Source organism: Oncorhynchus tshawytscha, linkage group LG04 (genome assembly GCF_018296145.1).
Source record: "Oncorhynchus tshawytscha isolate Ot180627B linkage group LG04, Otsh_v2.0, whole genome shotgun sequence".
Classification (NCBI taxonomy): Eukaryota; Metazoa; Chordata; class Actinopteri; order Salmoniformes; family Salmonidae; genus Oncorhynchus; species Oncorhynchus tshawytscha.
This window is the reverse complement of record NC_056432.1, coordinates 23,296,451-23,323,213: the sequence shown is the minus strand read 5'-3', so window position 1 is coordinate 23,323,213 and position 26,763 is coordinate 23,296,451. Positions and strand designations below refer to the sequence as shown.

The 26,763-nt window shown below is 43.8% G+C and overlaps 3 protein-coding genes across 6 annotated transcripts in view; 1 reads left to right on the top strand and 2 right to left on the bottom strand.

Moving 5' to 3' along the window:
- Window positions 1–220: 220 nt before the first annotated feature.
- On the bottom strand, window positions 221–5,153 carry LOC112248357 (ubiquitin-conjugating enzyme E2 G1). Its single transcript, XM_024417311.2, has 6 exons — window positions 5,006–5,153; window positions 2,440–2,542; window positions 2,238–2,335; window positions 1,930–2,108; window positions 1,699–1,795; window positions 221–1,589 (listed from the first exon to the last, which is right to left on the bottom strand). Exons 1-5 carry the CDS (start codon window positions 5,046–5,048, stop codon window positions 1,709–1,711), a joined length of 510 nt encoding a protein of 169 aa, XP_024273079.1. The 5' UTR covers window positions 5,049–5,153; the 3' UTR covers window positions 221–1,589; window positions 1,699–1,708.
- Window positions 5,154–12,134: 6,981 nt separating this feature from the next.
- On the top strand, window positions 12,135–17,734 carry anapc7 (anaphase promoting complex subunit 7). Of its 2 annotated transcripts, XM_024417309.2 has the most exons (12): window positions 12,169–12,255; window positions 12,473–12,595; window positions 13,644–13,830; window positions 14,006–14,125; window positions 14,281–14,392; window positions 14,504–14,657; window positions 14,780–14,922; window positions 15,082–15,199; window positions 15,860–16,056; window positions 16,204–16,428; window positions 16,580–16,730; window positions 16,875–17,734. In XM_024417309.2, exons 2-12 carry the CDS (start codon window positions 12,495–12,497, stop codon window positions 17,062–17,064), a joined length of 1,698 nt encoding a protein of 565 aa, XP_024273077.1. In that variant the 5' UTR covers window positions 12,169–12,255; window positions 12,473–12,494; the 3' UTR covers window positions 17,065–17,734. The 2 variants fall into 2 exon arrangements, with proteins under 2 accessions (XP_024273078.1, XP_024273077.1); XM_024417310.2 differs by lacking the exon at window positions 12,473–12,595 and having other exon boundaries at window positions 12,135–12,255.
- Window positions 17,735–18,021: 287 nt separating this feature from the next.
- Window positions 18,022–26,763, bottom strand: part of LOC112248355 (sarcoplasmic/endoplasmic reticulum calcium ATPase 2) — a 33,577-nt gene continuing 24,835 nt past the window's right edge. For 2 of the 3 annotated variants that reach the window (XM_024417306.2, XM_024417308.2), the window contains 12 exons: window positions 25,444–25,532; window positions 25,220–25,322; window positions 25,002–25,133; window positions 24,787–24,906; window positions 24,454–24,672; window positions 22,539–22,874; window positions 22,219–22,439; window positions 21,917–22,119; window positions 21,638–21,723; window positions 21,408–21,541; window positions 21,153–21,270; window positions 18,022–21,058 (listed from right to left, as the gene is read on the bottom strand). In XM_024417306.2, coding sequence (XP_024273074.1) covers window positions 20,786–21,058; window positions 21,153–21,270; window positions 21,408–21,541; window positions 21,638–21,723; window positions 21,917–22,119; window positions 22,219–22,439; window positions 22,539–22,874; window positions 24,454–24,672; window positions 24,787–24,906; window positions 25,002–25,133; window positions 25,220–25,322; window positions 25,444–25,532 — 2,034 coding nt within the window. In that variant the 3' untranslated portion in view covers window positions 18,022–20,785. The remainder of the gene's footprint in view (window positions 21,059–21,152; window positions 21,271–21,407; window positions 21,542–21,637; window positions 21,724–21,916; window positions 22,120–22,218; window positions 22,440–22,538; window positions 22,875–24,453; window positions 24,673–24,786; window positions 24,907–25,001; window positions 25,134–25,219; window positions 25,323–25,443; window positions 25,533–26,763) is intronic. The other variant, XM_024417307.2, reaches the window with a different exon arrangement.

Below are 26,763 nucleotides of genomic sequence, written 5' to 3'. Positions count from 1 at the left end.
TTTTACACTGCTGCTACTCTCTGCTTATTATCTATGCATAGTCACTTTACCTCTACCTACATGTACATATTACCTCAATTACCTTGACTAACCTGTGCCCCCTCACATTGACTCTGTACCGGTACCCCCTGTATATAACCTTGCTACTTTTATTTTATTGTTGCTCTTTAATTATTTGTTATTTTTATTTATTGTTTACTTCAGTTTATTTTAGTAAATACTTTAACACTTTTTCTTAACTGCATTGTTGGTTAAGGGTTTGTAAGTAAGCATTTCAGGTCTACACCTGTTGTATTCGGTGCATGTGACAAAATTTGATTTGATCAACAAACCAACAGCAAAATCCCATATAATAAGACAAAACAACTCTAGATGCCTTCTGCATATTGTGAACTGTTTTAACAAATGGTGTAATTGCACGCCTCCCAGTGATGGACCACCTGGTTTCACCAAGAGTAAACAGATGGTATATGGCAGTTATTATCATGAGACTTTTGATAGTCCTTAGAGCAAAGAAAAACAGGTTGTCCACAAGAGGCTGCACCCATAACTAAAAATTAGACTGCCTTAGTTTGAGGCTTTTGTAATCATATCATCTGAATACACAAATCAGAATATAAATATTGGGGTAATTGTGAATTGTACAAGATCTGATCAAAAACACATGCACCAAGAAGCCAAATGTGCCACCCATCACTCAGAAACAACCTCAGAGGGTCAAGTTCTATGTCACTTACAGCTCCCATGTAACACTAAACTAAGAACAAATAAAACATCCATAAAACCTGAAAACAAATGTGTAATCCTTTTAAATTGAGGTAAATTCAGATGCCAGCAAACCGGTATATCCACTGAATAATCATAGCTTAAGTCTTAACATAACTTTTTGGTTGGTTCGGAAAGTTTCATTAAAACGGAGTGAGTAGGACCTCAGAGACTTGACTGGGACATGATTGGTAGCAGACATTGTGATTATCTGGGTAAAGGACCCAGTCAACAAGCACACTCACAAACCCTCCAGGGAGAGAAAAACCACCACGAGAGAGTAGAACTAACATTAGGCAAGAGGGATCAAATGACTGTGGAACGACAAAAACATGTTTGACAAGGTTTTGCAGGCAGGCTGACATTATGTAAAGGTGATTGTGAGGATGGGACACTTGGTGAGAACCTAATAACGAGAAGATCTTTCACGTCTTTTAAATTCTTCAAGCACAACAAACAAATTGCATAAGAAACCTGATACGAAGTAGAAAAACTGTTAAGCAGCAGATAAAAAAGCATGTTAATTTACAGTAGTGACATCTTACATCATTGCAACCCTGTACATGTGACTATTAAACTTGAAATCTAATCTATATTTTTCCAAAATAAACTCACTTACATTTAGAATTCCAGTTAGGAAATGGAGGGAAATTTTCACTGGTAGGTTTCTCAAATTCATTCCTCTTACGAAAAACAACGACCTCTCAGAAAAAAGAAAGAAAAGAAAAGGTGTCTGACCAACCAAATCCCTTCAATGGCAAAAGAAGGGGTGCTAAAGCCTTTTGCTGAACGGACTATTTTCCTTCTGAACCCATGTCCTTTAGCTGGATGGAAGAGAGGAAAAACAGAACATTACAAAATACTGACTGCATTTCTTCCAATAGCAACAAGACTGGGTGAAACACAGATTCTAGGTGTATGTTGCTTACTCACCCATTGGCTTCTAGTCAAATGCCATCTCCTGGCTTTTCCGTACACAGCAAGCCACCTTCCTCTTGAATTCACCATTTGGATCCTCCCTCCACTCTTTCTGTGGGACCAGCGCAAACTCCATTTCAAAATCTCAAGAGCACAGTTGTCCTTGTCACTTTGACACAGGTTCTGGACGTACTTGGCTACTGTAACTCACAGTCTGTGTTAAATACATGTATTATTACAACTCACCGCAGCATCCACATTAGCAGGCGATTCACTGTTTGGGTCGGCCAGCATGGAGATTACACTGATCATAATCGTCTCTACAGTGTGGATAGGAAGCCAACGTTCCTCTGGCTTCTCATAGCCAAACTTGTCCTCTCCTGGCTCATGCAGAATTGAGATACATACATCGCCATTCTTTGCCACTAAGAAAGAGATGAAAAGTCATTATATACATTAGCAAACATGGTAGGAGACACATAAATCCCACTAATGATTATAAAATATTACAGTGCTAGGTTTAGTAGGGCTCAAAGTGTTAACAGTGTGTTTACCATTAGGATGCCAGATTTCAGTGATGAACTTCAACTTGGGAGGCCGTAGAGGATAATCATAGGGGAAGGTCAGGTATGCTTTAAAAAAACCTCCTTCGCTGTAATAGAGAGAACAGAGAAAGCAAAGCAGTCATCCCCATCTGAGTACATTTAAAATATGTACTCCTCCTCTTTCAGAATAGCAACCTGTGTCTTAACTTACAAAAGGGTGTCTTGTGGCCCTATGATGACAACCTCCCATTTGTATATATCGTCATCGTCTATTAGGCCAGCTGAAAAGCCCTCCACTGGGTTCTTGTTGAGTTCTGAAATAGAAAGACACATGGTAACAAAATGCAATAAACTAAGAAAAAAAACACAGAAAAGTGGAATGCTGTGTAGACAATGAGTGACAGGTACCGATTGTCAGTGGCGCCAATTGAAAAAGTGGCCTGTATGTTGCCCACATTTTTTATTTTACCTTTATTTAGCCAGGCAAGTCAGTTAAGAACAAATTCTTATTTTCAATGACGGCCTAGGAACAGTGGGTTAACTGCCTGATCAGGGGCAGAACTACAGATTAGTACCTTGTCAGCTCGGGGGTTTGAACTTGCAACCTTCCGGTTCCTAATCCAACTCTCTAACCACTAGGCTACCCTGCCGCCCTGGGTGCACATGACTAACCATTGGCTGAAATAATGTGCATGATGTCTAAGAAAAGATAAGTTAAACCTGTTTTCTAAAATACAGAAAGGGAGGGTGTTAGTGTACAATTGAATTAAAAACGTGTATATCAGGCATCCCCAACTGGTGCCCCCTGAGTTGGTTTTATTTGAGCCCCCCCCCCCAAAAAAAAATAAACACACCAGGAAATCAGTTCCAAAGATTCCCACACATAATAGAAAGACATGTGTGATCGTATACAAATGTAAGCAGGGTTTGAAATTATCATGTTTATGTCAAATATATCTATTTAGTCTACTTGCAGTCAATTTGCAGTCTACAAATTATTTGTAATTACACTACATGACCAAAAGTATTTGGACATCTGCTTGTTGAACATCTCATTCCAAAATCATGGGCATTAATATGGAGTTGGTCCCCCCCTTTGCTGATATAACAGTCTCCACTCTTCTGGGAAGGCTTCCCACTAGACGTTGGAACATTGCTGCGGGGACTTGCTTCCATTCAGCCACAAGAGCATTAGTGAGGTCGGGTACTGATGTTGGGCGATTAGGCCTGGCTCGCAGTCGGTGTTCCAATTCATCCCAAAGATGTTTGATGGGGTTGAGGTCAGGGCTCTGTGCAAGCCAGTCAAGTTCTTCCACACCGATCTCGACAAACCATTTCTATATGGACCTCACTTTGTGCACGGGGGCATTGTCATGCTGAAACAGGAAAGGGCCTTCCCCAAACTGTTGCCATAAAGTTGGAAGCACAGAATCGTCTAGAATGTCAGTGTATGCTGTAGCATTAAGATTTCCCTTCACTGGAACAAAGGGGCCTAGCCCGAACTATGAAAAACAGCCCCAGACAATTATTACTCCGCCACCAAACTTTACAGTTGGCACTATGCATTGGGGTAAGTAGCATTCTCCTGGCATCTGCCAAATCCAGATTTGTCTGTTGGACTGCCAGATGGTGAAGTGTGATTCATCACTTCAGAGAACACGTTTCCACTGCTTCAGAGACCAATGGCGGGAGCTGTTGACATTGCGCATGGTGAACTTAGGCTTGTGTGCAGTTGCTCAACAATGGAAACCCATTTCATGAAGCTCCCAACGATTAGTTCTTGTGTTGATGTTGCTTCCATAGGTAATTTGGAACTCGGCAGTGAGTGTTGCAACTGAGGACAGATGATTTTTACATCCTTCAGCGGTCCCGCTCTGTGAGCTTGTGTGACCTACCACTTCGCGGCTGAGCCGTTGTTGCTCCTAGACTTTCCACTTCACAACAACAGCACTTACAGTTGACCTGTGCTGCTCTAGGTGCCACGTTGACAGTCACTGAGCTCTGCCATTCTACTGCCAATGTTTGTCTATGAAGATTGCATGGCTGTGTGCTCGATTTTATACACCTGTCAGCAACTGTTGTGACTGAAATAGCCCGAATCCACTCATTTGAAGGGGTGTCCACAATCGGCCCGCTGCTGAATCTAGTTGATGATCCCTGGTGTATATGCTAGCTATTAACAGCTCATGGAGTTTGCTACAGTGATGCCATTGCCAGAACCAGTGAACTGGCTAATAATTATGTGATGTTCCCATCTCTGACAGATGGGTATGGGGCTGATTATTCCTTTGTTATCTTGGCAGCTAGGTAGTAGCCTATAGCAAGCCAGATCATGTAAATCGCTAACTAGGGTTGTGATTTACAGCAGAGGTTTGTGTAAGATTAGATTAAGGCTAGATAACGCTAGTTATTTCCACCATACCTCGAATCAGTAACAAAAGGTTGATTTTCTAGCTAAATTAGCCAGCTAACGCTGCCTGGTGACGTTCTCACTAACAGTCAAAATGCTAATGATAGCTAACCTTAGTTCACCAGTTTAGACTTGTTCAATGCATAACGTTAGATGGGGCTAGTGAAGTTGAATTCAGTCATCAACAAATATGATAAATTAGCGGAAAAAATATTATCTAGAATGTGTTTTACAGCCGAGATAATTGGATCGCGCTAATGTAATGTAAACTAAACAAACAATCATGACTGCCGTCGAGGAAGCCCGGCCATGGAAAGTTAGCTAGGCTAGTTTAGGAGTTATTTATTTCTTTGAATCTTTGGCTTACCTGCCAATTGCTTTCGAAGAAGTAGTGCTGATTGTTCAGTCATGGTATGTGGGCTTCAACAAAAATAAATGCTTCGCCAAATAGACCGGCACAGTGGACGCGTCATACTACCCATAAAAACCTAGCGGTAAAACCTGGTAATGGTTCCAATCGTTTTTTCCCCATTCATTTTTTGCATCGGGAATTTTAGAACTACTTCATATAAGGTCTGTGTTTCTTGTAGATTGACCCTGGCGGACGTTTTGATTGCCATGCAATTCTCTATCGAACAAGTAGAATATTCTCAATAGATTGGCCTCAATTTACTCCCCTAAAAATCTAAATGCTAATTAGCAACAGAGAAGACCTCAGCAAGACTACACATTCCTGCAGAAAGCTACTGCATGTAATCTCTAACCCAAGCCATGAATTTGCATCCCCTTTCTCTGTTTTAGCTAGCCACTAACTACACTTTAGCTAGCTAGTTAGCAGAGCAGTAGATTAACAAATGGTTGTTTTACTTAGCCTAGCTAATTGTTTGCACAGTATGTGACGTTGGTGTCTTTTAGACCTTATGGCATTTTTCATGGATGAGCATAAGAACATTAAAAGGGGAGAAGACCACTAAAAGTCTGGCCATGTGGAGAGGGGCAATTTACAGGTTTGCGTTTGGTCAGGGCCAGCATGAGGGATAAAGTTTATTGTGTCAGTGAGTCTAGCTATTAAGTAAAGTTTGAGCATCATACCAGTAATGTTTTCTATACAGCGGTCAACATTCTACAAAGGAATTATATAATCATTAACCAGATAACTCAGTACTAGAATGCTGTCATTGATGAGAATGAATTAAAACAATATATATTCAAAATTGACTTTGTTTAGACATCCAGCCTGTATTGTAGTTTCATGACCAGAGACAGATCTTCAAAGGCACAGTATTTATTTATCCTGAGTGGTACATGCATTCACACAGTCTTGATTTATAGGATCCTTCCCACTGTATGATTAATATATCAAGTGATAAAATCCTAAGTTCTCAATTAAGTTTATGGAAAAACTGCAATTGTCCCCGTGAAAATTAGTTTATTAAATATTCTACAACTGTAATATCATCAATCAAATCAAACTAGATTTATATAGGACATTTCTTACAACAAATTAATTTCAAGGTGTTCACTGTCTTTGGATGGGGCGTTGTCTGTAAAGTGGGGCACAGATAACGAAGAGGAGGGCATCAAGGCATTCGAAATGGCTACAGGGATGGATGTGCAGTAGTCAGGGCTTTGGGTCACAGGGTCTGGGATCCTGGGTACCTCACCGGAGTGCCGGATGGGCACCACAGCAGTGGTGGAGGTTAAGTGTCCCTATGGTGCAAGGGACCTTACCATTGAAGAGGCAGTGAAGTCTAAGGATTTCTATATCAAGGAGGGAGTGTATTACAGCCTCCGTAAAGACCATCCTTACTGGCATCAAGTCCTGTTTCTTCCGTTATGTGAACATCCGTAACCTCCTTCACCAAAGCCGTTATGCTATAAATGCCATTATGCTATAAATTGTTATTTTATGGTTTAAGTGATCAAATGAACTAGCAAATATTTCATATTTGGCAATTACTACTTCAGTAGGGAATACACTTTATCCAGTGACCTTAGGTAAAGAAACTTTTTGATCTGATCAACACATTGTTCAAAAAAATGTATGAACTGCAATTGCTAAATAATTCCAATAGATGGAAGCTAAGAACACGAATGACATTTCAGAAAATTATTTTTCTCCTATCTTGGCCAGCCGGACCAACCTAACTACCTGGCCGCCAGACCTAGCTGCTTGGCCGACCAGACCTACCTGACTGGCCAAAATAGCATGCAACCAAAGACTATATGTCCCATGATTTTCAAAAAATGGTCACTCATGACTTTACAGGTATTAGGCCTGTGTTGCTTTTGGAAGAAGAAAAAATATATTATACTGAACAAAAATATAAAGGCAAAATTTAAAGTGTTGGTCCCATGTTTCATGAGCTGAAATAGAAGATCCCAGAAATGTTCCATATGCACAAAAAGCTTAAAATGTGCAGTTTTGTCACACAACACAATGCCACAGATGTCTTAAGTTTTGAGGGAGTATACATTTGCCAAGCTGACTGCAGGAATGTCCACCAGAGCTGTTGCCAAACAATTGAATGTTAATTTCTCCACCATAATCCTCCAACGTCATTTTAGAGAATTTGGAAGGACGTCCAACCGGCCTCACAACCACAGACCACATTGATGGCGTTGTTCCTGTACCCAAGAAGGCAAAGGTAACTGAACTAAATGACTATAGCCTCGTAGCACTTACTTCTGTCGTCATGAAGTGCTTTGAGAGACTAGTCAAGGATCATATCACCTCTTCCTTACCTGTCACCCTAGACCCACTTCAATTTTTTACCTGCCCAATAGATCCACAGACGATGCAATCACCATCACACTGCACTATGCCCTATCCCATCTAGACGAGAGGAATACATATGTAAGAATGTGGTTCGCAGATGACACAACAGTCGTAGGCTTGATTACCAACAATGACGAGACAGCTTACAGGGAGGAGGTGAGGGCTCTGAGAATCTGGTTACAGAAAAATAACCTCTCATTCAATGGCAACAAAACAAAAGGAGATGATCGTGGACTTCAGGAAAGAGCAGAGGGTGCACCCCCCTATCCACATTGACGGGACCTCAGTGGAGACGGTGGAAAGCTTCAAGTTCCTCTGCGTACACATCACTGACAAACTGAAATGGTCCACTCACACAGACAGTGTGGTGAAGGTGCAACAGCGCCTCTTCTACCTAAGAAGGCTGAAGAAATGTGTCTTGTCACCCAAAACCCTCACAAACCTTTACAGATGCACAATCGAGAGCATCCTGTTGGGCTGTATCACAGTCTGGTAGGGCAACTGCACCTCCCTGAACCGCAAGGCTCTCCCAGAGGGTGGTGCTGTCTGCACAACGCATCACCGGGGGCAAACTACCTGTCCTCCAAGACAACTACAGCACCCGATGTCACAGCAAAGCCAAAAAGATCATCAAGGACAACAACCACCCGAGCCACTGTCTGTTCTCCCCGCTACCATCCAGAAGGCGAGGAGGCGAGGTCAGTACACGTGCATCAAAGCTTGGACCGAGGGACTGAAAAACATCTTCTATCTCAAGGCCATCAGACTTCTAAACAGCAATCACTAACTCAGAGAGACTGCTGCCTATACAGAGACTCATATCACTGGCCACTCTAATAAATGGATCACTAGTCACTTTAAACAATGCCACTTTAATAATGTTAATGTATCTTACATTACTCATATGTATATACTGTGCCTATTGCACCTTGCCTATGCTGGTCAGCATCGCTCATCCATATATTTCTATGTACATATTCTTATTCCATCCCTTTGTGTGTATTAGGTAGTTGTTGGGAATTGTTATTTTACTTGTTAGATATTACTGCACTTTCAGAACTAGAAGCACAAGCATTTCGCTACACTCGCATTAACATCTGCTAACCATGTGTATGTGACCAATAAAATTTGATTTGATGTTGTGTAATTGTTAAATATTACTTGTTAGATATTGCTGCACTGTCGGAACTAGAAGCACAAGCATTTTGGAGTGGGTCTAGGGTTTCTGGGATAATAGTGTTGATGTGAGCCATGACCAGAAGAGGGGCGGGGGCGTATGCCTTATGGCTAACGAGACATGGTGTGACGAAAGAAACATACAGGAACTCAAATCCTTCTGTTCACCTGATTTAGAATTCCTCACAATCAAATGTAGACCGCATTATCTACCAAGAGAATTCTCTTCGATTATAATCACAGCCGTATATATCCCCCCCAAGCAGACACATCGATGGCTCTGAACGAACTTTATTTGACTCTTTGCAAACTGGAATCCATTTATCCGGAGGCTGCATTCATTGTAGCTGGGGATTTTAACAAGGCTAATCTGAAAACAAGACTCCCTAAATTTTATCAGCATATCGATTGCGCTTCAGGGGTGGAAAAACCTTGGATCATTGTTACTCTAACTTCCGCGATGCATATAAGGCCTTGCCCCGCCCTCCTTTCGGAAAAGCTGACCACGACTCCATTTTGTTGATCCCTGCCTACAGACAGAAACTAAAACAAGAGGCTCCCACGCTGAGGTCTGTCCAACCCTGGTCCGACCAAGCTGACTCCACACTCCAAGACTGCTTCCATCACGTGGACTGGGATATGTTTCGTATTGCGTCAGATAACAATATTGACGAATACGCTGATTCGGTGTGCGAGTTCATTAGAACGTGTGTTGAAGATGTCGTTCCCATAGCAACGATTAAAACATTCCCTAACCAGAAACCGTGGATTGATGGCAGCATTCGCGTGAAACTGAAAGCGCGAACCACTGCTTTTAATCAGGGCAAGGTGTCTGGTAACATGACCGACTACAAACAGTGCAGCTATTCCCTCCGCAAGGCTATCAAACAAGCTAAGCGTCAGTACAGAGACAAAGTAGAATATCAATTCAACGGCTCAGACACAAGAGGCATGTGGCAGGGTCTACAGTCAATCACAGACTACAAGAAGAAATCCAGCCCAGTCACGGACCAGGATGTCTTGCTCCCAGGCAGACTAAATAACTTTTTTGCCCGCTTTGAGGACAATACAGTGCCACTGACACGGCCTGCAACGAAAACATGCAGACTCTCCTTCACTGCAGCCGAGGTGAGTAAAACATTTAAACGTGTTAACCCTCGCAAGGCTGCAGGCCCAGACGGCATCCCCAACCGCGCCCTCAGAGCATGCGCAGACCAGCTGGCCGGTGTGTTTACGGACATATTCAATCAATCCCTATACCAGTCTGCTGTTCCCACATGCTTCAAGAGGGCCACCATTGTTCCTGTTCCCAAGAAAGCTAAGGTAACTGAGCTAAACGACTACCGTCCCGTAGCACTCACTTCCGTCATCATGAAGTGCTTTGAGAGACTAGTCAAGGACCATATCACCTCCACCCTACCTGACACCCTAGACCCACTCCAATTTGCTTACCGCCCAAATAGGTCCACAGACGATGCAATCTCAACCACACTGCACACTGCCCTAACCCATCTGGACAAGAGGAATACCTATGTGAGAATGCTGTTCATCGACTACAGCTCGGCATTCAACACCATAGTACCCTCCAAGCTCGTCATCAAGCTCGAGACCCTGGGTCTCGACCCCGCCCTGTGCAACTGGGTACTGGACTTCCTGACGGGCCGTCCCCAGGTGGTGAGGGTAGGCAACAACATCTCCACCCCGCTGATCCTCAACACTGGGGCCCCACAAGGGTGTGTTCTGAGCCCTCTCCTGTACTCCCTGTTCACCCACGACTGCGTGGCCACGCACGCCTCCAACTCAATCATCAAGTTTGCGGACGACACAACAGTGGTAGGCTTGATTACCAACAACGACGAGACGGCCTACAGGGAGGAGGTGAGGGCCCTCGGAGTGTGGTGTCAGGAAAATAACCTCACACTCAACGTCAACAAAACTAAGGAGATGATTGTGGACTTCAGGAAACAGCAGAGGGAACACCCCCCTATCCACATCGATGGAACAGTAGTGGAGAGGGTAGTAAGTTTTAAGTAAGTTCCTCGGCATACACATCACAGACAAACTGAATTGGTCCACTCACACAGACAGCATCGTGAAGAAGGTGCAGCAGCGCCTCTTCAACCTCAGGAGGCTGAAGAAATTCGGCTTGTCACCAAAAGCACTCACAAACTTCTACAGATGCACAATCGAGAGCATCCTGGCGGGCTGTATCACCGCCTGGTACGGCAACTGCTCCGCCCACAACCGTAAGGCTCTCCAGAGGGTAGTGAGGTCTGCACAACGCATCACCGGGGCAAACTACCTGCCCTCCAGGACACCTACACCACCCGATGTTACAGGAAGGCCATAAAGATCATCAAGGACATCAACCACCCGAGCCACTGCCTGTTCACCCCGCTATCATCCAGAAGGCGAGGTCAGTACAGGTGCATCAAAGCTGGGACCGAGAGACTGAAAAACAGCTTCTATCTCAAGGCCATCAGACTGTTAAACAGCCACCACTAACATTGAGTGGCTGCTGCCAACACACTGACACTGACACTGACTCAACTCCAGCCACTTTAATAATGGGAATTGATGGGAAATGTAAATATATCACTAGCCACTTTAAACAATGCTACCTTATATAATGTTACTTACCCTACATTATTCATCTCATATGCATACGTATATACTGTACTCTATATCATCGACTGCATCCTTATGTAATACATGTATCACTAGCCACTTTAACTATGCCACTTTGTTTACATACTCATCTCATATGTATATACTGTACTCGATACCATCTACTGTATCTTGCCTATGCTCCTCTGTACCATCACTCATTCATATATCCTTATGTACATATTCTTTATCCCCTTTACACTGTGTATAAGACAGTAGTTTTGCAATTGTTAGTTAGATTACTTGTTGGTTATTACTGCATTGTCGGAACTAGAAGCACAAGCATTTTGCTACACTCGCATTAACATCTGCTAACCATGTGTATGTGACAAATAAAATTTGATTTGATTTGAAGCCCTTCATGGCTACAGACGTGAGTGCTATGGGTCGGTAGTCATTTAGGCAGGTTACCTTAGTGTTCTTGGGCACAGGGACTATGGTGGTCTGCTTGAAACATGTTGGTATTACAGACCTGGCCAGGGACAGGTTGAAAATGTCAGTGAAGACACTTGCCAGTTGGTCACAGCCCTTAGTCGTGGTATGTTAGCCATATATCACACATCCTCGGGCCTTATTGTTTAATCATGGCAGTCAAAACAAGTTACATCGACATCCATTGATGGAAAATTATCTGGAGAGTTTAATAAGGGCGATTGATCTTTTCTCTTGTGACATTCTTAAACTCGCAAGAATTATTATTTTGATAGAAAACCGAATTTTGCTTAATAGTCTACGTCATTAAAAAAAAATCCTTAATTTGCTCGATAACGTTATGGGGAAACAAACATTTATTGGATAAATGTGGCAACACCCCTCTTTCTGCAACCTTTTTGGGGCAAGTTTTCACATCTGCGTAGGTTTTCAGATTTCATTGGGCTAGACATTTTAGTTGGACCTGACAACCCTGACAATTTTCCTGTTTGACCGCTAGGGTATTACAACTCATACTGTGGTACTCTATTCGCCTGAACAGGACAACTTTATGCCCGTTTAAGGTTTTAAAACGTATTACTTAAATTTTTGTAATTTATACAGAGGAGAAAAAAAAATGTAATATTTATGACACGTAGCAATGATATGTTTTTATAAAAGAAAAACAATTGAATGGTCCTTCAATTTACGGCGCCATATTTAATACATCGCAGTTTATGATGATAGCTAGCAAGTAAATTACCTGTCTGCAATCGTAAACTTTTGATTTTTATCTTAAAGCAAGCCATCAAACTACATCAAAATGAACGTCATAGATAATGTGAGGGATATGGCCGCCGCGGGACTTCACTCAAACGTTCGGATAATTAGTAGTTTACTGCTGACAATGAGCAATAACAATCCGTAAGTAACAGTATAGTATTAGCTAGCTGGCTGGCTAGCTACTGAACATCCCTCTGAGGTATTAGCTACCTAACTAGTTATTCACTCCGTTCGATCATCTTCAAAAGCATATAATTCTGTACAATTGATAACACATGTCCTAATCAATGCTTGCTTATCGTCACGAGCCAAGCTGACAAGGACGCAGTTGGCAGTATTTATATCTAGCTAGCAAGCCAACTAGCTTAAGATGGGTGTAAATGTACACTGAACAAGAATATAAACGCAAAGATTTTGCTGAGTTGCAGTTCATATAAGGAAATCAGTAAATAGAAAAAAAAAATGCATTAGGCCATAATCTATGGATTTGACATGACTGGGCAGGGGCGCAGCCACGAGTGGGCGTGGGAGGGCATAGGCCCACCCACTTGGGAGCCAGGTTAACTCACTGAGGATCCTGGGCAGGTGTGGTTACACATGGTCTGTGGTTGTGAGGCCGGTTGGATGTACTGCCAAATTTTCTATTACAACGTTGGAGGTTGCTTATGGTAGAGGAATTAACATTAAATTATCTGGAAACAGCTCTGGTGGACAGTCCTACAGTCAGCATGCCATATCCATGCTCCCTCAACTTGAGACATCTGTGGTATTGTTGCGTGACAAAACAGCACAGGCCTTTTGTGCCCAGCACAAGGTGCACCTGTGTAATGATCATGCTCTTTTTCAGGTTTTTTTTATACACCACACCTGTCAGGTGAATAGATTATCTTGACAACGGGTAAAATGCTCACCAATTGCGATTTAAACACATTTGTGCACAAAATTTGAGGGAAATAAGCTTTTTGTGCATATGGAACATTTCTGGGATCAGCTCATGAGACATAGGACCAGCACTTTAGATGTTGCATTTTACATTTTTGTTCAGTGTAGTTGTATCTGGATTAATAATGTGACTATTTGTGAAAAGATTTTATATGTTGATTGCTAATTTCCTTGACCACTTCATATAGTTATTGTCAGACAAATACTATGCCAGAGGGTGATGCATGTACCACATCTGTTCTTTCAGAGAACTGTTCTCACCATCCCAGAAGTACCAGCTGCTGGTTTATCATGCAGATGCCATCTTCCATGACAAGGAGTACCGTAATGCTGCTTGCAAGTACAACATGGCACTGCAGCAGAAGAAAGTGTTCAGCAAAACTTCTAAAGTGCGGCCATCTACCGGGGGAACTGCATCCTCCTTGCAGTCACAGGTGTGGAAGGCTCCCAACTCTGTCAATTACAACATATCTGGCTGTAGCAACAGGCATCCATGTCATTCATTAAAAATAATGCACATTTGACTGAGCTGCTCTACAGACTATTTGTAATAGGGTACATTGTGCATTGCCTTCTGAATTGACCAAATGCCATTTTTCTTTATTTCAGAGTTTTCCCTCAGAGATTGAGGTCAAGTATAAGATTGCAGAGTGCTACACCATCCTGAAGCTGGATAAGGATGCAATTGCAGTGCTTGATGGGATTCCATCTAGACAGAGAACCCCAAAGGTAGGTTGCTGTTTTGAGGTCCCCTCCTGAAAGCCCCATCCTCTCTCAATGACACCCAAGCTTGCAGTGCCGTTTTATGACTATTTCAATAAAGTAAAGCAGCCCAGATTCTTGTGAGGAATTCCCGAATTGCATATTTGTTTATCTTTCCTCAGATCAACATGATGCTGGCTAATCTGTACAGGAAGGCTGGACACGAACGCTCTGCTGTCACAAGCTACAAAGAGGTCCTGAGACAGTGTCCCTTGGCACTGGATGCCATCATTGGTGTGGACTAGTTACTGGGATGTTTCTGTAGTGCGTCACACAGACATGCCAAAATCCCATGTTGTTGTGCTCTTCATTTCGAAGGGTTCTTTTAACTCGTGTCTGTTGTAGGTCTCCTGTCTCTGTCAGTGAAGGGTGCTGAGGTGGCGTCCATGACTATGGATGTGATCCAGAGTCTTCCCAACCTGGAGTGGCTCTCTGTGTGGATCAAATCCTATGCCTTCATACATGCAGGGGACAACCACAGAGCAATCAACTCTATCCGGTGAGCAGACCAGTTCCTCATCCCACCATGGGAGTGTTATTCATTTCATGAATCATAATCTCCGGTGTTGTTAAACTATGGCTCTCATTCTGGGTGTTGTGTTTCCTGATTCTCCTTCTCAGCTCCCTGGAGAAGAAGTCTCTAATGCGTGACAATGTGGACCTGCTGGTGAGCCTGGCAGATGTGTACTTCAGGGCAGGTGACACAAAGAACTCCATCCTGAAGTTTGAGCAGGCCCAGATGCTGGACCCTTATCTGATCAAAGGTGCTGGACAGCAGACATCAGAAAACCCATCACTGACTAAATAAATCAGTTTCCTAGGACTCACTAAGCCAGTCTAGCGATTCTTATCTAAGACATTAACTATTAGGTTTTTATTTATAGTTGAACTAATTCAGTTATGTTGTCTTTACTTACTGTCAGGCATGGATGTATATGGCTACCTTATGGCACGTGAGGGGCACCTGGAGGACGTTGAGGTCCTGGGAGGAAGGCTGTTCAACATCTCAGACCAGCATGCAGAGCCCTGGGTCATATCTGGGTAATACGGCTGGGAATTGCCAAGATAATCACGATACTTAGGTGCTGATACGATATCTGTTGCGATTCTCATGATTGTATATGTATTGCAATTCGATGTTCCAAACATATTGCTCACTATACAGTGCATTCGGAAAGTATTCAGACCACCTTGACTTTTTCTAAATTTTGTTAGGTTACAGCCTTATTCTAAAATGGATTAAAAACATTTTTTTTTACCTCATCAATTCACAATACCCCCATAATGACAAAGTGAAAACAGGTTTTTAGAAATTGTTGCATATGTATAAAAAAAAAAAAAAAAACTTATTTACATAAGGATTCAGACCCTTTGCTATGAGACTCAAAATTGAGCTCGGGTGCATCCTGTTTCCATTGATCATCCTTGAGATGTTTCTACAACTCCACCTGTGGTAAATTTAATTGATTGGACAGGTTTGTGCCTTTCCAAATCTTGTCTATATAAGGTCCCACAGTTGACAGGGCATGTCAGAGCAGAAACCAAGCCATGAGGTCGAAGGAATTGTTTGTAGAGCTACGAGACAGGATTGTGCCGAGGCACAGATCTGGGGAAGGGTACCAAAACATTTCTGCATTGAAGGTCCCCAAGAACAAAGTGGCTAAATACATGTTCCTACCAATCTGGTTTTTGGTGGCTCAGATGTCACAGCTTCTACAGTAAGCGCTACTCCCGGGCCCTCTACCTGGGTGCCAAGGCCATCCAGCTGAACAGCAACAGTGTGCAAGCCCTCCTCCTGAAAGGGGCAGCACTGAGAAACATGGGCCGAGTGCAGGAGGCCATCATCCACTTCAGAGAGGCCATGCGCCTGGCGCCCTGCCGTCTGGACTGCTATGAAGGCAAGGGGACCTTCTTGTTCTGATCGCATCATTGTAATGAACATCTGTTTTCTTCTTGAACTGCCCCCACATAAAGCTGCAACATCAGATGTTGTTTTTTGTTTTGTTACTAGTATTGAGTTAGTCATGAGCCTTCTCTGTCCCCAGGTCTGATTGACTGTTACCTGGCATCCAATGGGATTCGAGAGGCAATGGGGATGGCCAATAACATCTATAAGACCCTGGGAGCGAATGCCCAGACTCTGACCATCCTGGCTACAGTCTGCCTGGAGGACCCTGTGACCCAGGAGAAGGCCAAAACCCTGCTGGACAAGGCGCTAGCCCAGAGGCCTGACTACACCAAGGCTGTGGTCAAGAAGGCAGAACTGCTAAGTATGTGGCTTGGTAGCAAACCCTGAAGTTCTATTAGTTGTTTTGCTGTAGATGTTTTGCTGTAGATTTAGAACCATTGTATTTTGTCATTTTTCTTTTACCGAAGATGTTGGGGACAAGAGTTGATATTGTGTTTGTTTTCCCATTTAAGGTCGGGAACAGAAATACGAGGAAGGGATTGCTCTTCTCAGGAATGCCTTGGCCAATCAGAGCGACTGTGTGCTGCACAGGATGCTGGGGGATTTCTTGGTGGCGGTCAATGATTACCAAGAGGCTATGGACCAATACAGCATAGCACTTAGGTAATGTTACACCCAAGTCCAGGGTTTTACACAACTCATGAAATGTTAATGCAGTGTCGCTCTTAGGCCTACCTTTTCTCAAATATGTAAATGGTGCACTTCGTTCTTGAGACTGCACATGTTTCTCTATCATCTGTCTTTCAGCCTGGACCCGAATGACCAGAAGTCTCTGGAAGGAATGCAGAAGATGGAGAAGGAGGAGAGCCCTGCTGATGCCACTGTGGAGCTGGATGGAGATGACATGGAGGGCAGCGGGGAGGATGGAGAGCTGGAAGGTAGTGACAGTGAGGCAGCCCAGTGGGCAGACCAGGAGCAGTGGTTTGGCATGCAGTGACCCAGGCCCACTGCAGAGACGCCAGGTGCACAGCGGGGGGCTGTGGGAATATGCCACACATGGGCATCATGGGTTCCTGATATAATGTTCCGGGGGACTCTATATGGGTGTATACAAGATACAGGTGTATAAAGCCCCATCTCAGGGTTATAGACGTCATCATAGCAGCCACTGAGGTTTGGGGAGGATGCATTTTACAACCCAGCAGCCCAAAATTATAACCTGCCATTCCACGTCTCCTTCCCTTTGCAATCACTGATTAGTTGGTAGGTGAAAATGAACGTTACTAACCTATTTCATACCCATCAGGGGTCCAAGAGTAGAGGCTATACAGGATTGTTGGGCCATGGCCCCGGAGTTTCCTTGTTTGTTGGGTTAACACAAGATAATCTGAAGCCAGTAATCATTGAAATTATTCTTTTTTTGTTTGTAATATTTGCATGTATTAACACATATTGATGTGAAACTTGTGACATACTTTCCCTTCTGAATAATCAGGCAACTTAAGACCTGTGTGTCAATCATGGGGTCATTTAATTTGACATATTCTTTGCAAAGTAATGTTAGTTTTCCAATGCAGATGTTTAACCGTGTGTGTGTGTGTGTGTGTGTGTGTGTGTGTGTAGGAGATATAAAATCATGACGTCTGGTCTCATGCCCTGACATTTTATTGAAGTTTGTGGTAAATTATTATTAGTGACTTGAGTAACAGTTCTAGTCAACTCGTCCTCCAGTACCCCCAGACAAATGCATGTGATTCAATTAATTGAGGGCTTGATGATTAGTTGACAAGTTGAATCAAGTTTGCTTGTCTGGGGCTAAAATGTGTGCCGTTGAGGGTACAAGGACTGGAGTTGGGAAATACTGCTCTAAAACAGCCTTGTATTTAGGCTAGAAGCAAGGTAGCTTCAAATGAATACACATCTCCAATCTGGCATATAGAAGATCGGCCACATATTAATGTAGAATTGCTTTATTTACCTGAAACCACAAGTCATGACTATACAATCGTCAGCTCTGAAATGAGTTTGGCACACGTGTGCCATTGAAGCGACTGACTTCCTTTCAGGGTAATGAATCTATCGCCACATCTCCGCCTTCCCAGATGCTTCAAAAATGTTGCACATTACAGCGCAAAGAAAATTCTATTTGGTTATTTTACACCCCCAAAAAGAGTTCCGTAGGAAAAGATAACATTTGTACTATTGTCCATTTAATTTATCAATACATTAATTATTACACATCTGATAAAATGGCTGCTTCAGAGGACATGCGTCATGGAAGTGTACATTAAGATAACATAGGAACTGTGTGTCTAGTTTGAAGGCTGCATTTACACAGGCATTCCAATTCTGATATTTTTTACTTTTGCCAATAATTGGGCAAAAGATCAGAAATGGGCTGTCATGTGTAAACGCAGCCTATGGCTCTTCATGTAGTGAGGATGGAGGGACCTGGGATTGGTTCATTTGATTCCAAAAACATTTATACCCATTCAGTTAAAAAATATATACCATTTGATTACTTTGTCATGTAATTGCTTATGAAATGTATCAATCATGTCTTGATAGCTCTTCTTTATTGACATGCAGGTCTTGGAAGATGTGCTGCTCAAAACACATGCACAACACTAAAGCAGTTCCTACAAGGGATTTATAGGAGGAGCAGGCTTACACGGCACTAGCTGCAGAGAGGAGAGAGAAAGACAGGGAGAAACCAAATCAATCATAGGACAGACAGAAACAAGGCATAGGTCAAAAAAGCAAAGATGCAAACAGAGACATGTCTCTCTCACTGGGAATTTAAAAAGGCATGGTGAACAGAAAGCCATGAGGTCATCTACTGCTTCATTTCCTACAGTCATGTCTAGGGCCATGCCACGTGCAAACAGAAAGATAGGAATAAATGCAGTAAGACATTCAGTGGTGTAAAGTACTTAAGCAAAAATTTGTGTGTGTATCTGTACTTTACTATTTATGTCAACTTTTACTTCACTACATCCCTAAAGAAAATTGTAGTTTTTCCTCAATACATTTTCCTTGACACCCCAAAATACTCATTCAAGTTTTGATAGCTTAGTAGGACCGAAAATGGTCCAATTGACACACCCTACTGCCTCTGATCTGGCAGACTCACTAAACACAAACGCTTCATTTGTAAATGAGTGTTGGAGTGTGACCCTGGCTATCTGTAAATAAAAACAATTGTGCCATCTGGTTTGCATAATAAGCGATTTTAAATGATATACTTACATATCAAAAGTAAAAGTGTATTTAAAATCAAATACTTTTAGACTTTTACTCAAGTATGACAATTGGGTATTCTTTGCACCACTGATTGGAAGAAATAGCAGTTAGGTTTAAGAACACTCAAGCATTTACTGGCATGGTATTGGGAAAAGCATGCTTTCTAGGAATACCCATTACCTACAGTGTTTCTAAAACACGCTCAAGTAAAACTAGTGTAAAAGTTATGGAGCATCTTTAAAACTCTATACCCATAGATACTATTGTGTTATATGTACAGACTCTTCTACAAGCCAGTCATTTTAGCATTGGGCCTATATACTATGGCCAAAGCAGTCTGCTTAGTGATCCACCCCAATAGGGAGTGCTGACCACAACAATCCCATCAAAGCATCCACCACTTGGTGTGTTTATACATAAAGTACAGTATATGCACAATACTTAATCTATAGAATTATTGTAATAAGACACTACAGTGTCCATAAATGAAGACCAAACATAAAAAAGTTAACCTTAATGAAAAGACAGAATATATTGTGTTCAAGTAAACGTGTTTAACGACAGGCTTGTCTATATTACAAAAAACTGCTTTGAACTGAACTAAGGTAACATTTACATATTTCTCCTAACCTCCCTCAAGGAACATCAAAAGAACACAGATTAACTTTAAAAAAGCAACATAAAAAGGCAAATGAGGGCTCTAGATTTCCTTATTCACAAGCAAAATGGCGCATACCTCAACACTCAATATGACAATGTTTATGAAAAGCTTACTGAGGAAAACAGGTAGTAATCAATTGTGATATCAATAGCATTGAGGTAGCTGTGCTCTGACTAGAGCAGAAAATAAACACAAAAAAAGCAAACAGGGGAACGAACAATCATTAATTTGGTGAAGAAATCCCCGTTATTCATGCCTGGGCAGAATACATGCAGTTTTGGTACAGACTTCTGATTCAGTGCAAATGATGGTCCTTACAGTTATGGCACAGCATAGTTATCTACAAGTTCTTCAGAGGTCAAAGTTCACACTGAAAACAAGTGAAACGTTTTGAGTTCTGTGCGCTGCCCCCCCGCCTTCCCAAAGCTACAAAAATCTTAATTTTGATAAAATAGTGTTAATTCTCTGTACACAGAACAGCTCCTAAATAGCAGATTTTTTTTATGCCTGTTCAAAAAGAATGGGGAGCAAAAAAAATAACCAAAAGCTTGATATTAAATTAAAGACATGGCCAAATGACAAACAAAAAGCATTAAAAATATGAATAAAAAAGCGGAATGGTGAAAATGTCCTGGAGACGAACCAGCAGAGGGCTCACAGATTACATCTGTCATCAACACAGGTACAAATGTTGACTTGAGATCGCACTGCAGTTGATGTGGTTGTTGTAGTTGATCCTGGTTAATGGGGGATTTTGTTAGACGTGTGTTAATCTCCACTCACACTGGTGCACTGGGAGGGTTGTATGGTGTAGTCAGGACCAGAACAGGGCAGACACGTTAGTGTCGATGCTGTAGAGCCACAGCACCAGGGGGAGGGTGATGCCCACAAAGGGCCAGGAGATGCCCTCTGTGCATGCAGAGAGGGACCAGCCTTTGCTGGCTGACTTAGACTCTGGCTGGTTACCGGGTTCCAGGTAGTTCCTGGCCACGAACTTTAGCAGCTCATCCAGCAGGATGACGGGCAGGGAGATCTTCAGCACCACCAGCCACTGGGTCAGGTCCAGAGGGGTGATCTGGAAGATGACCTGGAGAGATAGAGGAGGAGAATGAGGGATGGAAAGAGCGTGAACATGGGGAACCTATAGATTGACCTGGTTGATATAAGTAAAGCTGACTTACGGGCAGTGGCTCCACATAGAGGATGAGGAAGTGGAGGGACATGGAGAGGCAGATGGCCCCCAGCAGCCAGATGTTCTCCCAGGGAGGCATACGCAGCAGGGACTGGTTCTCTGACAGGCTGGGAGAAGGTCACATTGTGGATCAGATTAGTCAAAACTCTATATTCTATTCTTGTACTTACAAAAGTTGGAGCTGTCCTCCACTGAATGCAAATGATTTTTGAGGATGAAAGAAATGTCACTGCAGGAGACTCACCTGTTAAGGGCATTGCACATCTCAATGGTGACAAGCACAGACAGGGCCATGGTCATGGGGTAGGGGGACTCAAACACATGACACTCCAGGTCTGAGAAGTCAGGGTTGTCAGGGGAACACTGCAGGAAGTGGCTCTGTGGGGGGAGGAGTCAGACACAAGAGACATAAGAAAGGCTGGGAGGTAAAACACCATTTGGACAGTAAAGCTGACATCTAGGCGTTAGTCTCACCAGCTGGTACAGAGAGATCATAGGGCCATCCTCAGCAGCCACGAACCACCAGGTAGCGGCTCCCACTGTGGCAGCTCCCACATAGCCTGAGGACAGAGACACAGCTGACTGACTGTGGGACAGACTAGTTCTATAACTAGGAAGACAATGGACAGGCAGAGAGGTTAACAAGAACAGTATGTGGCAGGGTATGCCACTAGCAGTGAGCTTGAGAAAATGTTAAGATTGAGCTATCTGATATAGAATTGGAAACAAAGCACAACAGTCCCATTAACTCACAGCCGATGGCCAGGTATCTGAAGAAGAGCCATCCGGAGATGAGGGGCTCCTTTGCACTGCGGGGGGGCTTGTTCATGATGTCCAGGTCTGGGGGGTTGAAGCCCAGTGCGGTGGCAGGGAGACCATCTGTCACCAGGTTGACCCACAGCAGCTGAACGGGGATCAGAGCCTCAGGGAAGCCCAGAGCAGCCGTCAGGAAGATACTGCCCCCATAGAGAAACAGCATTAACCTCCACAGGAGCACCATAAAACCACTAGAGACATCACTTTGGCAGGAGGAGGTACGTAAATGACAGACTCACCAGACGACCTCTCCCACATTGGAGGAGATGAGGTAGCGGATGAACTGTTTCATGTTGTTGTAGATGGCCCTGCCCTCCTCCACAGCCGCCACGATGGAAGAAAAGTTGTCATCGGCCAGGACCATCTCAGAGGCTGACTTGGCCACGGCAGTGCCAGAGCCCATGGCGATTCCAATCTCTGCCTTCTTCAAGGCAGGAGCATCGTTCACTCCATCACCCGTCTGTGGGAGAAACAACAGATACTTAAGGGTGGATAACAGTAATAGATATAACAGCTTTGCATGTACAGTAAGGATGTGAGTGGGGGGGGGTCAGTGTACCATGGCTGTGATCTCGTCCATGGCCTGCAGGAACTCAACGATCTTGGACTTGTGGGAGGGCTCGACACGGGCGAAGCAGCGGGCGTTGATAACAGCATCGCGTTGGGCCTGAAGGGACAGGTCGTCAAACTCGCGGCCAGTGAACGCCATTTTGTCCACGTCGTCTTCCTCACCCAGGATGCCGATACGGTGGCAGATGGCCACGGCAGTGCCCTTGTTGTCGCCGGTGATCATGATGACGCGGATGCCGGCTAGGCGACACAGCTTGATGGAGGCAGCCACCTCGGTCCTGGGAGGGTCCAGCATGCCAACGCAGCCCACGAAGGTCAGGTCAGCCTGGGCAGAGAAACACAAAAACAGAGTCACCATCAGGGTTCCTACTAGAACTTTGCACAATACATCCAAAAGTTATGCTACACTGAACAAAAATATAAAAACGGAAACATGCCACAAGTTTTATTGAGTTACAGTTCATTTAAGGAAATCAGTCAATTTAAATAAATTCATTAGGCCCTAATCTATGGATTTTACATGACTGGGAATACAGATATCTGTTGGTCACAGATCCTTTTGAAAAAGAAGTAAGGGCCCAGATCAGAAAACCAGTCAGTATCTGGTGTGACCACCATTTGCCTCACGCAGCACAACACATCTCCTTCGAATACAGTTGATCAGGCTGTTGATTGTGGCCTATGAAATGGCAGTGCGAAGTTGCTGGATATTGTCGAGAACTGGAATACGCTGTCAAACATTTCGGACCAGAGCATTCCAAACGTGCTCAATGGTGAGGGACATTTTCAGCTTCCAGGAATTGTGTACAGAACCTTGCGGCATTGAACTGTGCATTATCATGCTGAAATGGTGGCGGATGAATGGCACGACAATGGGCCTTAGGATCTCATCACGGTATCTCTGTGCATTCAAATTACCATCAATAATATGCAATTGTGTTCGTTGTCTTTAGCTTATGCCTGCCCTTACCATAACCCCACCACCACTACGGGGCACTCTGTTCACATCAGCAAACGGCTTGCCCACACGATGCCATACATGCTATCTGCCTGGTACAGTTGAAACCGGGATTAATACTTGAAGAGCACACTTCTCCATCGAAAGTGAGCATTTGGCCACTGAGGTCGGTTATGACGCCGAACTGCATTCGGGTTAAGAACCTGGTGAGGACGACTAGCATGCAGATGAGCTTCCTTGAGACGGTTTCTGACAGAAATACTTTGGTTGTGCAAACCCAGTTTCATCAGCTGTCCGGGTGGCTGGTCTCAGACGACACCGCTGGTGACGAAGCCGGATGTGGAGGTCCTGGGCTGGCGTGGTTACTTATGGTCTGCGGTTGTGAGGCCGGTTGGACGTACTGCCAAATTCTCTAAAATGACGGAGGCAGCTTATGGTAGTGAAATTAACATGAAATTCTCTGGCAACAGCTATGGTGGACATTCCTGCAGTCAGCATGCCAATTACACACTCTCAAAACATGAGATTTCTGTGGCATTGTGTTATGTGCCAAAACTGCACATTTTAAATTGGGCTTTTATTGTCCCCAGCACAAGGTGCACCTGTGTAATGATCATGCTGTTTAATCAGCTTCTTGATATGCCACACCTGTCAGGTGGATGGGATTATCTTGGCAAAGGTGAAATTCTCACCAACAGGGAGGTAAACAAGTTTGAGCACAACATTTGAAAGAAATAAGCTTTTTATGCGTATGAGAAACTTCAGGCCTCTTATTTCTGCTCAAGAAACATGGGACCACTTTACATGTTGCATTTATATTTGTCTTCATATGATATTAATAGGATCCAGCAGTATAAGTTAGATATAGTATCTACACATAACAAATGCCTTTTAGCAAAATGCCTGTCAACTCCTACTCTATGCAGTGGTGATGAGTAGTGCTCACCTCATAATCAACGAAGCGGGCACAATCAACCAGCACCATGTCCTCCTTCCTGGGTGGGGTGTCCCGGGTGGCCAGAGCCAGGCAGCGCAGGGTGTCACGCCCAGTCCCGTACCCACGGATCGTAGACATGATCCTCTCTTTGATTCCTGGGGTCATGGCAACCTTGCAGGTGCCCACTCTGACATGAGTACATCTGTCAATAACTCCCTCGGGGGCACCCTGTGGGGATTAAAGTGTTTTAAAGGTTGACACACAGATTCAAAACATGGGTGACTTAAAAACACTAGGTTCAATGTGAGTCAAACATAGCAGTTTATAAAAATGTGGGGATACCTTGACAAACATCTTTCCAAGTGAGGAGCGGGCCTTGTTGGGGGTGCAGTACACAGACATGGACTTCCTGTCTCTGGAGAACTCCAGGGTGAATTCCTTCTTCATCAGTTGCATGATCACCTGACAGACAACACACCACTCAGAAAACCTGCTAACAACTGGCTGTGGAGTACCACACCATTTAATTGTTCAATGGTTGAAGTTAGTGTACATACAGAGTTGCAGGCGTTGGCCCTGTCGATCTTGGTCAGGCCTTTGACATCGGTGTCAAACGCATTCATCTTCTCCACCAGGCAGGTGAGAGCCGTCTCTGTAGCCTCGCCAACCTTCTCATACACACCTTTGGCCTGACAACACAAACATAAGCCAGTCAACGCTACTCAACATCCTTTAATGATCCATATTAAGGAGATAGGCAGTCAGGCACACAGACCTCATTGAAGTCTAGAGAGGAGTCATTGCACAGGGCACAGATGGTGGCAATCTCCACTAGACCATCATACGCAGAGGACTTCACTAGTCTGCCATCCTGGTACCTGGAGGGAGACACACAGGCCAGGAGACAAGATTAACTCCATCCAACGTTTCATGGAGTTGGTAGTAAATAAATAATTGTCTCTTAAACGGACTGGCGTTAAGAGAGTATTTGGTACTTACACTTCTCCTTCAGGTGCGTAAGTAGAGCCAGTGATGGTGAACTCATTCAGAGAGCAACTGTTCCCGTCGGCCTGGTCAATGATGAACATCTGGAGACCACAACACAGAAGGAAAGTTAGGGCTGACTCACACACAAACTAATCATCTCACACCAAATTGTATTTGTCACATGCGCCGAATACAACAGGTAGACCTTACAGTGAAATGCTTACTTACAAGCCCCTAACCAACAATGCAGTTTAAAAAAAATACATAAGAATAAGAGATAAAAGTAACAAGTAATTAAAGAGCAGCAGTGAAATAATAATAGCGAGACTATATACAGGCGGGTACCGATACAGAGTCAATGTGCGGGGGCACCGGTTATTTGAGGTAGTATGTACATGTAGGTAGAGTTATTAAAGTGACTATGCATAGATGACAACAGATGGGGTGGGGGGCAATGCAAATAGTCTGGGTAGCCATTTGACTAGATGTTCAAGAGTCTTATGGCTTGGGGGTAGAAGCTGTTTAGAAGCCTCTTGGACCTAGACTTGGCGCTCCGGTACCTCTTGCCGTGCGGTAGCAGAGAGAACAGTCTATGACTAGGGTGGAGTCTGACCATTTTTAGGGCCTTCCTCTGATACCGCCTGGTATAGAGGTCCTGGATGGCAGGAAGCGTGGCCCCAGTGATGTACTGGGCCGTTCGCACTACGCTCCGTAGTGCCTTGCAGTCGGAGGCCGATCAGTTGCCATACCAGGCAGTGATGCTCTCGATGGTGCAGCTGTAGAACCTTCTGATTGGGAATAGGTTTTGTCTTGCCCTCTTCACGACTGTCTTGGTGTGCTTGGACCATGTTAGTTTGTTGGTGATGTGGACACCAAGGAACTTGAAGCTCTCAACCTGCTCCACTGCAGCCCCGTCGATGAAAACGGGGGTGTGCTCTGTCCTCTTTTTCCTGTAGTCCACAATCATCTCCTGTCTTGATCACGTTGAGGGAGAGGTTGTTGTCCTGGCACCACACGGCCAGGTCTCTGCTCTCCTCCCTATAGGCCGTCTCGTCATTGATCAGGCCTACCACTACTGTGTCATCGGCAAATATAATGATGGTGTTGGAGTCGTGCAGTCATGAGTGAACAGGGAGTACAGGAAGGGACTGAGCACGCACACCCCTGAGGGGCCCCCGTGTTGAGGATCACCGTGGCAGATGTGTTGTTACCTACCCTTGGTGGTCTGCTTAAAACATGTTGGTATTACATACTCGGAAGAGGTTGAAAATGTCAGTGAAGAGACTTTTTTTTTCTCAAATCAAATCAAATTTTATTTGTCACATACACATG

Coding starts and splice junctions, on each gene's coding strand:
- LOC112248357 (XM_024417311.2), bottom strand. CDS start 5,048: ATGACTGAACAATCAGCACTACTTCTTCGAAAGCAATTGGCAG. Junction 2,336..2,439: donor GGGCCACAAGACACCCTTTT/GTAAGTTAAGAC, acceptor TCTCTATTACAG/CGAAGGAGGTTTTTTTAAAG. Junction 1,796..1,929: donor CTGCTAATGTGGATGCTGCG/GTGAGTTGTAAT, acceptor CTGGTCCCACAG/AAAGAGTGGAGGGAGGATCC.
- anapc7 (XM_024417309.2), top strand. CDS start 12,495: ATGAACGTCATAGATAATGTGAGGGATATGGCCGCCGCGGGACTTCAC. Junction 15,200..15,859: donor GAGCCCTGGGTCATATCTGG/GTAATACGGCTG, acceptor TTGGTGGCTCAG/ATGTCACAGCTTCTACAGTA. Junction 16,731..16,874: donor CAATACAGCATAGCACTTAG/GTAATGTTACAC, acceptor TCTGTCTTTCAG/CCTGGACCCGAATGACCAGA.